An 11,041-nucleotide genomic window follows, 5' to 3' on the forward strand; every position below is an offset into this window, starting at 1 on the left:
AAAGAACAGGTGGGCACCTTGGCTGGTTTGTCCAGATAACACATTACTGTTATCTGTTATAATAGATTATTCTTCAAAATAAAATTAAAATGATCTTAAAAGTCCTTTGTGCATATTTCTTTTCATTGGCTGAGCTTGAAAAATAAAAGAATGAAAACTAATACTAATAAAATGAATTATTCTCACTGTGGCCAGAATTTCTCCAAACAGAAGGCAGTTTACAGTAGTTCAAACTCAGACATAAAAGTGGCACAAATAGAACAACCACACAAACAACTGAAACTAAAAAGGTCGAATAAAAGAAACAAATCACATTTGTTCATATTTCACAAACCAAAAAAGTCTGATTCAAATTCAATCTGAAAAGTGACAAATGACAAAGAAAACACATTTTTCTTTTTTCATCTAAAACCCTGAACTTTAGACTCAAATGTCAGTAGAACTATATCCATCTAAACCAACAGAACTAAACTATTAGAAGAATTAATAGAATTTAGTCACAGATCATTTGCACCTCACTCAGTTTTTGTCTCTTCGTTGGACGACGATTGAGAGACTGTGTGTGTGTTTTATGGTGCTGCTTTAGTCAGTGTGTGTGTACATAAGGTGATGGGACTGCAGTGGGCCAGCTGCTCTGCAGGAGCCCAGAGCCCAAGAGCACATCAAAAAGTCACAGATACAGTGAAACTGCCATAGAGAGAACCGTGGTATTAAATAGAAACCCCAGCTCAGAAACGGACCACAGACAGTGAGCTGCTGTATGAGCCAATGAAGCGCTCAGGAAATACAAAACAATAATGACAACCAATCACTGATGGAATTTTTTTTATTTATTTAACCTTTATTTAACCAGGAAATGTCCCATTGAGATTAAGAACCTCTTTTACAAGGTTGTCCTGGCCAAGATAGGCAGCAGCAATGCAACACATAGTTACAAAAATACATACAACATACACACACACTCGACAAAAACAGATGATAAAAATTGCATGTACAGGCAGTTTAAGAAAAGCAGGTGCAAGATATGGAATTGGCCTCAAGAACTCTCAATTTGGACTTAAAAGTGCTCAAGGAAATCAACTCAGTTAGTTTCCAGTCTTTCTGTAACTGATTCCATACATGAGGTGCAGAACAACTAAAAGCCTTTTTACCCATTTCTGTGTGGGCAAATGGAACAGACAGCAGAATGCACTCATTTGTTCGAAGAGAATAATTTTCAGAATTTCTCTTGTCAATTAAGGAACAGATGTAGCCAGGCAAGAGGCCAAGTATGGCCTTGTATATAAACAAGTACCAGTGGTTGGTCCTTCAGGTGGTCAGAGCAGGCCATCCTACCCGCGAATACAGCTCACAGTGGTGAGTTGATGCTTTACAGTTGGTGATAAACCTCAAGGAAGCATGGTAGACACTGTCAACCTTCTGGAGGCACTGAGCAGAAGCATTCATGTATAAAAGATCTCCGTAGTCCAATACTGATAAAAAAGTCGCAGCAACAAGACGCTTTTTTACTTTAAAAGAAAAACACAATTTGTTACGAAAATAAAATCCCAACTTTAGCCTCAATTTCACCACAAGGTTTTCCACATGTGGCTTGAAAGTGAGGGAGTTGTCAATTAAAACCCCCAGGTATTTATATGTGTGGACCACCTCAATTACATTTCCTTCCAGAGTGGTCACTGAGGGTAATGTTTGCGGAGGTGTCCTTGAATTGGAAAACAACATAAGTTTAGTCTTGTCTGCATTGAGGACCAGTTTCAGTTGAATTAATGAATACTGGACAGCAACAAAGGCTTTCTGCAGGGATTCAATCGCCTGGACAAGAGTTGATCCAAAGCAGTATATAATTGTATCATCTGCATAAAAATGCAAATTAGCACCTGGCGTATGCATGCCCAGGTCATTAATATAAATAATAAATAAGAGGGGACCTAATACAGAGCCCTGTGGCACCCCCTTGTGGACAGCAACAAAGTCAGAACACTGGCCAGTAAATTTGATGCACTGAGTCTGGTCACTCAGGTAGTTTGAAAACCAACCAACTGCATCCTGTGAGAGTCCTGATTGACAGAGTTTAAGTTTTAAAAATATTGTGGTCAACTGTGTCAAATGCTTTGGCCAAATCAATAAAAAGTGACGCACAGTGCTGTTTCTTATCAAGCGCAACTCTGATGTCATTTGTCACTTTCACTGCGGCAGTGACAGTACTGTGTTTTTTTCGGAAACCTGACTGATATTCTGATAAGATATCATTAGAATATAAAAACTCCTTTAACTGCTCATTCACAAGAGCTTCAAGAATTTTGGCTAGTACCGACAAATTCAATATCGGTCTGTAATTAGTTAAAACCGCCGGGTCACCCCCTTTCAGTAAGGGAAGAACAAATGCAGATTTCCACACAGAGGGAATTTCATTTTTTACCACTGTAAGGTTAAAAAGAATTGTCAGAGGCTCCGCTATAAAGTCTGCTGCCAACTTTAAAAAATAAGGATCCATTAGGTCAGGTCCAGAAGGTTTTCTGGGGTCCAATGCTTTAAGAGCTTTAAGAACTTCCTGAGTAGAAAAGGGTAAGAAATTAAAAGGCTCACCAGTATATACTGGGAAGTGGGTGTAAGGTTCCACAGCAGCAGCTCCCACCGAGTCAAACAAAGAGCCAGATGATATAAAATGCTTATTAAAACAATTTAAAATCTCCTGTCCGTCATAAACTGGAACAGAGTCCTTTAAAACATAGGTTGGGAGAGTCTGGGCACTTTTACTTACAGAAAGTGATTTAATAACTTTCCAAAATTTCTGAGGGTTATTTAGATTGTCAGTAGTGAGTGACAGATAATATCCCGATTTGGCATTTTTTATCAAAGTGGAGCATTTGTTTCTAAGGTGACGGAAGACAGTCCAATCAGACATAGAGCCAGTTCTCCTAGCCTTGGCCCAGGCCAGGTTGCACTCATGAATCTTATCAGCCAGGTCAGGAGAAAACCAAGGGTTTTCACGGCCCTTTACTCTGTACTTCTTAAAGGGGGCGTGTCTATTCACAATCTGCATGAAAGTGTCCCTGAAGAATGCCCACGCTATCTCTACATCAGGGATTAATCAAATCTTCATCCAATCAGCATTACTCAAATCATGGAAGTAAACTTGCTCATTGAAGTGTTTAAGGTTCCTCTTAAAAATTTTACGGGGTTTGGATTTTTGCACCTTGGCGCTTCTAATCGCAGCGACAACACAGTGGTCACTTAAGTCATTGCAGAAGACACCCAGAGAAGAGAATTTATGTGGGACATTTGTCAAAATTAAATCAATCAGCGTGGACCTCTCAGGATCCTTAGGGTTCAACCGGGTGGGTGAGTGAACCAGCTGGGTCAGATTAATGGAATCACAAAAGGACTTAAATTCAGCAGAGGCTTTTTTAAGCCAGTCCCAATTTAAATCGCCAGCTATAACAACTTCACTATAATTCAATTTTGACAAAAGATGCTTTAAGGAGTCTAATGTCTCCTTGGAGGCAGATGGAGGTCTGTAACACCCAACCACAGTTACACAAAGACCCTTATAAATTTCCACGTTCAGTGCCAAGAATTCCAGCTGTTTACAGATGGACTCGGACAGAATTACAGAGGCATCGAATTTGGTTTTAACATAAATAGCAACACCACCTCCTTTCTTAGGCCTGTCAGCACGATAAACATTGTAACCTTTTATGTTAATATCCTCATCAGTTGTGGATTGTGTCAACCAGGTTTCAGAAATAACCATGATATCTGGATCTGTTGATTTAGTCCAAATCCTGACCATGTCCATCTTGGACAATAAACTGCGCACATTAAGATGAATAAATTTCAGACCAGACAGGGATTTAAAATCGGATGGGGTCTGAACATCCTGCAACTCTGGACCAGGGTTAGGCTGTATATTACCAGACAACAGCAACAGTAATACAATCAACAGTCGGGGCCTTGTATCATTACATGATGAAACTGGCATTTGGTGAGTTGAAACTAGGCAAGATCTCTCATGGACCATGAAGTGATTGTACAAGGCTAGAAGACATTGAAGTTTAGGTAAGTCTCTGGGCCAGTTGGATGATAAGCTCATGTTCTGATCCAAATGGACTGGCAGCTGCGCCAGTTGGACAGCAGCACTAGTACAAGTGTGCTCATGAGTAAAATCACACTGGTTCAACACAGTGTTAGATATACTCATCCTACAGTTACACATAGTCAGTAAGCAAAGAAGGGTCAGTACAAATCCCATTGTTCCTGACGCTTATCACTTCTCAATCTTGAAAAAGCAGGTGGTACAGACAAAGTCCTCCGGGCATATCACAAAAATCCAGTGCAATAAAATTTATACCACTATTCCCGAAACTTGACACAACTCGATAAGAACTTCCAGTAAGTAAATAACCAACAACATAAACCCTATCACAAATAAGACCCAACAGTAGTGGAGTCTGTTGGATAAACGTTTTCCCTTAACTTTTGATTGGGGGGGGGCAAGACAGAGAATTGGGTGGGCTGAGCCCAGCCCCGCCCATGCCTACCGCCGGCCTCAGTCTAAACCAACTTTACTGCTTCACTTCCTGTTTGTCACAGAAACTTCTGATTCCAGCTCTGTGATTGGTTCCACAGTCTGTCCATCAGCTGCTGTTACACAATCCACTGACAGAACCTGTTCAACTCAACATTTGGATTCAAATGATTAATATATGAGTTTAATAACTACAGATCAGCTCTGGATCAATGGGTTTTTAATTCAACCATCAAACACAAACTGAACAATAATCAGTTTAATTCAGTCTGAGTCGATTTCAGTCGATTCATTCATGATTCCTCCAGTTTGACTGATCCTGCTCAACCTAAATGTGTCAGTTTCATCTTGTCGTCGTTCATCTGCTGCTGTTCAATCATGTCATATATTTGTATTTGAACCTTCATCTGTGTCTCATGTGCTGCTTTGGTATTTAGACGCCGTTTGTCAAAGTCAAAGCACAAACACAGTTCAGACAGATTTGGATCCAACCTGATCAGCGTCAGTTTCCTGTTTGGTTCCTCATGTGGACATGTTTGAGTTCTAATCCCAGTCTTGTCCTGTTTTCATGGCTGTCCTTTGTGTTTTTCCTGCAGGGCTCCTGTCTGAAAACAACAGCACTTCAACAGGTAAGAAATGCACAAAGGAGGGATGTGAACTGGGCTGAAGCTGAACATCCTGGTTCAGGTGGTTTTCATCTGAACAAACTGGAGCCAATGCAGAGGATTCAGGAAGAATGGGTTTACAGAAGCTCCACTGAGCACGCTCAGCTCCTGTTCCTGTTTCAGTCTAAAATGAAACAGAATTATGATAAGTGTGCACGTAATCGTCAGTTTCAGTCAGGTGATCTGGTGCTTGTATCATTACCTGTTGTGGGTTCTAGTCTCCACGCAAGGTTTTCTGGTCCTTATAAGGTGGAGCGGAAAGTGAGTGACACTGATTATGGAATTAAAACACCAGATAGAAGGAAAAAGTCACGAGTTTGCCATATAAATATGTTGAAGTCTTATGTCCTTGCAGATGGCGCAGAGAAGACAGCTGCGCCCTGGTGTCCTGCGTCACCCCTGTTGTGAGTGTGTCCACTCGTCTTACAGTCCTGAGGAGGACAGTTTAAGTGGACAGCGTGTCTCTGTTCCGTGTGCTCATTTAGAGAACTCCAAAATACTGGAGAAGTTAGAGGAGCATCTGTCCTATCTGCCTGAAGGAAACAAAAAAGACGTCTGCAGGCTTATCCAAAGACGTGTGTCTGTTTGGGGACAAGCCCACTCAGACCACAGTGATACAGCATGATGTTGATGTTGGTGACCACAGGCCCATTAAACAACACGCGTATCGTGTAAACCCGACTAAGCGGGCCTTGATCAACACTGAGGTGAAGTACCTCCTGGATCATGGTTTCACTGTACCCACTTCCAGTCCATGGAGTTCTCCATCTCTCCTTGTACCTAAGCCTGATCAGACCCCACGATTCTGCAATGACTATCGTAAAGTTAACGCCATCACCAAACCAGATTCGTTTCCCCTCCCGCGTATTGATGACTGTGTAGACCGAGTGGGTTCAGCTATGTACGTCACTAAGTTGGACCTCTTAAAGGGATACAGGCAGGTACCCCTTACGCCTCGTACATCAGAGATTTTTGCTTTTGTCACACCTGATCAGTTTCTCCAGTACACCGTGATGCCTTTTGGGTTAAGGAACACGCCTGCTACATTCCAACGATTAATGAACAGAGTCCTTTCTGGGATAAAAAACTGTGAAGCGTACTTAGATGATATTGTGATTTATTCGTCTACCTGGTCTGAACACATATGCACTCTGAAAGAGGTTTTTCTTAGGTTAGAAGGGGCTAATCTAAGGTTAAACTTGGCCAAATGTGAGTTTGGTAAAGCTGTAGTCACGTATCTGGGAAAGCAGGTGGGGCAGGGACAAGTGCACCCTCTGGCGACGAAAGTTCAGGCAGTCTTAGATTTCTCTGTGCCAGAAACCAGACGACAGCTCCGCAGGTTTCTGGGCATGTGTGGATGTTACAGAGGGTTTTGTAAAAATTTTTCAAGTGTGGTTGCTCCTTTGACTAGTTTAGTCAGTCCCTGTTGTTCTTTTGTGTGGTCTTCTGTGTGTCAGGAGGCCTTTGAGTCTGTGAAGGCGCTTCTCTGCAGCGCTCCTGTTCTGGCTGCACCAGATTTTTCATGGCCCTTCAAACTGGAGGTGGATGCCAGCGCTTTTGGTGCCGGAGCAGTGCTGCTGCAGGAGGATGAGCATAGTGTTGACCATCCTGTGTGCTACTTCTCCAGGAAGTTTAACAAGCACCAAATGCATTACAGCACTGTTGAAAAGGAAGCCTTAGCCTTGTTGTGGGCTCCCCAACACTTCGCGGTATATGTTGGGTCCAGTGTGTCTCCTGTTAGGGTTTTCACTGGTCACAACCCTTTAGTGTTCCTCTCCAGGATGTGAAATCACAACCAGCGCCTCATGCACTGGTCACTGTTATTATAAGACTTCAGCCTTGAGATCCAGCACCGTAGAGGAGTTAATAATATTGTTGCCGATACTTTGTCACGTGTCGGATGTTAGGTTTTAAACATTTGCTGAGGGGCAGAAATGTTAAAACTTAGGTGGGGGGGTGTTATGACCCTGGGTCATAATTTGGCCATTTGTGTTCATGTGTATGTTTCTGTTTAGTGTGTGTTCTCCCCCGTCCTGTAGGTGTGCTGTGGCCTTTTTGTGTGTTTGTTTAGCAGGAAGCTGATTGGTGGAGCGTGACTGCCCGGCCCCTTTAAAAATGGCCCTGGATCTCCAGTTCGCTCTCTCTCTTGCCTCCTGCCAGCTTCCAACCGTGCTCCTTCGCGTGTGACTGTCAGTCTTCGTGTGTTCCTGTGATAATTCGATTGTATGTAGTTGTAAATAGATGTTTTGTAAATTCGATCCTTTTCCTGGTAGGGGAGGACGGCTCTTTTATTTTCACGTTTTCTCCTGTTTTTATTAGGGAATTTAGGTTAGTTTGCTGTATTTTATTTCTTGCATTTATTTTGGTCTAGGTAATTTAGTTTGAACTCCGAAGAAGATATTTTGTTTGTTGTTTTAGCCGTGCCCTCCCCTAACTCTCCTTTAGTTGCAAAATAATAAATCTTGTGAACTTTAGTTTGTGACTGACGTGTGTGCTTGGGAGCTGGGAGGGGACAAAGTAGAGCATATTATGTTCACCTTGGTAAACCCCTAGGCCAGGGCGTAACAATTGGACAAGTGTGGCTTTAAAGATCCACAAGTGAAGGAAACACTGACAAACAGGAGCAGACTGAGCCCTTCAGTTCACTGACTGAATATATGAGGGATGAACTGAGTCCGTTTGGACACAAAATCTGTCAGTGGGACTGAAAACACTGTTCACACATGGAAACCATATGTGCTCAATAATCCAGTCCATGTGGTCCACATGGGGTGTTGTGGTTCTGGACTGGACTCTGACTGGTCTGTCTTATTTCTACAGAGTCTGTCCACTTCAGGTTGGTGGGAGGAGCCAGTCGTTGTCATGGTGACCTGGAGATGAAACGACGGGATGAAAACTGGAAACCAGTGAGTGGGTTATACTGGCACAGGAAGTTAGGAAACAGAATTTGTGCAGAACTGGACTGTGGATCTGCAGTTTCAGTGACAGAAAGAGACAGTGATTCAGATAGAGATAGTTGGTGGATCAGACCAGACCATGATGAATCTGAACTGAGGGACTGTTTTAAATCTGAAGAAATTCTCCCTTCATCCCTGGAGCTGAGTTGTTCAGGTAAGAGCATGAACACTGAACCCTAACCCTTCCACTGTCACTGTGGGCTCCAGACTCTGTGGACTCTCAGATCCTGGTCGGTCCAAGACTTCAACTCAGATTTAATGTGAATTCACACAAACTGATCAATACAATCAATCAATCAATAATATCCACGTCCACAAGCAAACAGCTGATTGAACATCATGTCACACAGAAGAAACAAAGACATATGAATGTGAGTCCACTAGAGTCCCTCAGAGTCCACTTCAGACTCTAGTCTTATTCCAGTCTTCTTCCATCTGTGTCCACAGACTCTGTCACACTGGTCCATGGGTCCAGTCTGTGTTCAGGCAGACTGGAGGTCCGGTCTAACCAGTCCTGGTCCTCAGTGTGTGAAGGACACTTGGACCTTCATGGTGCCCAGGTGGTCTGTAGGGAGCTGGGCTGTGGGGCTCCTGGGCTCCTCCAGGGGGCACTCTCTGGAGCAGCGGAGGCTCCTGTGGGGCAGACGTTCACCTGTGAAGGCCATGAGTCTGCTCTGCTGGACTGTGGAAGCTCAGGGGCACAGACCTGCTCATCTGGAACAGCTGTGGACCTTACCTGCACAGGTGGGCGGAGCTTTGACTGACACCAGCTGACATCAGTTCACTCACTTTGAGCTCATTTATCTGTCACTTGTATTTGATCAGATCCTGATGATGTCAGACTGGTGGGAGGAGCCAGTCGCTGTAACGGTAAAGTACAGATCAAACATAATGGAGAATGGAGAGATGTGGGATATAGGTCTTATTATGACCTCTGGACCCTGAAGGCAGCAGATGTCATATGTCGTCGACTGGACTGTGGATCTGCTGTTTCTGGGAGACAAACTGGTTCATCTGATTTTAAGTGGTCCATCAGCTCCAACTGTCTTTTCTCTACATCTCCACTGATGGACTGTGTGTCAGCAGATACTGACACCAGAGGCCCCATCCTGTCCCTCACCTGTTCAGGTAAGTCTACTGATGATGGTCCTGATTCTGTCAGAGCGCTAACCTGTGACTGAGGATCCACAGAGTGGACCTGAGGCCTGTTTGAGTCCAGTCTGAATGTAGACAGCGCCCTCTGTTGGAATCCAGGTCAACAACAGCACACACTCACTGTGTCCTTCAGCTCCACATTCAACACTAAAGGGCCTTTTATTGGTGTGTTCTGTGTTCTGCTGTTTTCTTTGAGGACGTTGTGTTTCTGCTTGAACTGGTCCATGAGTCCAGTTTAGTTCCTGTGTCACTAATGACTGACAGGAGGCTTTGACAGAGTCCACCCTCACACTGCCGTCTGTCCAGGGGCTTTTGTGTCTTTAAACATGTCTGTGTGTTGTTGTGGGTCCACAGACTCTGTCAGACTGGTCCATGGTTACAGTCTGTGTTCAGGCAGACTGGAGGTCCGGTCCAACCAGTCCTGGTCCTCAGTGTGTGAAGAGGATTTGGACCTTAATGATACCCAGGTGGTCTGTAGGGAGCTGGGCTGTGGGGCTCCTGGGCTCCTCCAGGGGGCGCTCTATGGAGAGGGGGAGGCTCCAGTCTGGACCAGTGAGCTCCAGTGTGAAGGAAATGAGTCCGCAGTCCTGGACTGTAGAAGGTCCAGCTCAGCTGGGAAGACCTGCTCACCTGGATCAGCTGCTGGACTCACCTGTTCAGGTACCCAGGGGGCGTGGCTTTCATATGACAGTGTGTTTGTGTGACTCATGTCTTTGTGTCTCTGCTCAGATCCAGGTGGGGTCAGGTTGGTGGGACAGCCGAGCCGCTGTGCTGGTACTTTGGAGATCCAACACCAGGGACACTGGAGACCAGTAGAAGACCAGTATAAAGACTGGGACCTGGAGTCTGGATCTGCTGTGTGTCAACATCTGGACTGTGGATCAGCTGTTTCAGTCAACACAACAGATGATTCTACAGACAGAACTGTGTGGGGGGTCTCAGTTCGTTGTGTAAAGCTGACAACTGGACTGAGGGACTGTGTTAAACTATTTGATCCAGTTTATGAAAAATCTGCTGTGGACGTGGTGTGTTCAGGTACAAACGGACACAAACTGTGTCTGAACTGAATTCTCAGTGACCAGATGGTTCTGACTCTGACGTTTAAAGTTACATCTAATCAATCTTTTCATTTCATCAGTTGATTATTTTGTCTCCGTTCATTGTTTTTTCTGTCAAATGTGTCAAATATTGACCTTTGACCTTTGGAACGTCCAGATCCCAAATGAACGTCTTCATTTGGACCAGATGAGGCTGAAAACACAAACAGATTTCCCATTAGTCTACTTTAGGACAAAAGGACCAAATGTTGACATGTGAGACTGTAAAACCACCACATGTGTGTCCTTTTTTACCCATAATGCCTTTGAAGGTCAGCTGTGCTCTAAATGACCCATTCCTCCTGTTTTCATTGGTCAGTGTTCATCCCATCCCAAACTCCTGTGGATCAGATCCATCTGTGTCTCTGAGGAGGATGGATTCTCTGACTGCTTGTTTGTGCTCATGTGTGCTGCTTGGTCCAATCATGTCTCTGTGTGTGGACAGATCTGCTGCCTCAGCCCAACATCTCCCTGTCTGACGGGGTCTTTGAGGTCTACCAGCAGGGGTTCCGGGTGCTGGTGGGCTCCGACTTCACCGTCACGTGCTCCGTCCGACCACAGTACCCAGGAGGCTCCTTCCAGCTGATCTCCGACACCAAGAAGCCGCTGAACCTCACCCTGCCGGCCGTCAATCACTCC

The 11,041-nt window shown here is 44.3% G+C and overlaps 1 protein-coding gene across 1 annotated transcript; it reads left to right on the plus strand.

Moving 5' to 3' along the window:
• Positions 1–1,270: 1,270 nt before the first annotated feature.
• On the plus strand, positions 1,271–10,900 carry LOC115412080 (scavenger receptor cysteine-rich type 1 protein M130-like; the record flags this gene model as incomplete). The annotated part of the gene is made up of 9 exons (XM_030124373.1): positions 1,271–1,356; positions 5,412–5,454; positions 5,549–5,700; positions 5,840–6,134; positions 6,651–6,789; positions 8,979–9,104; positions 9,657–9,965; positions 10,035–10,340; positions 10,848–10,900. Coding segments are annotated over exons 1-9 (1,509 nt in total), but the record flags the coding sequence as incomplete, so codon positions are not given.
• Between the last annotated feature and the right edge of the window lie 141 nt (positions 10,901–11,041).

Source organism: Sphaeramia orbicularis, chromosome 21 (genome assembly GCF_902148855.1).
Source record: "Sphaeramia orbicularis chromosome 21, fSphaOr1.1, whole genome shotgun sequence".
Classification (NCBI taxonomy): Eukaryota; Metazoa; Chordata; class Actinopteri; order Kurtiformes; family Apogonidae; genus Sphaeramia; species Sphaeramia orbicularis.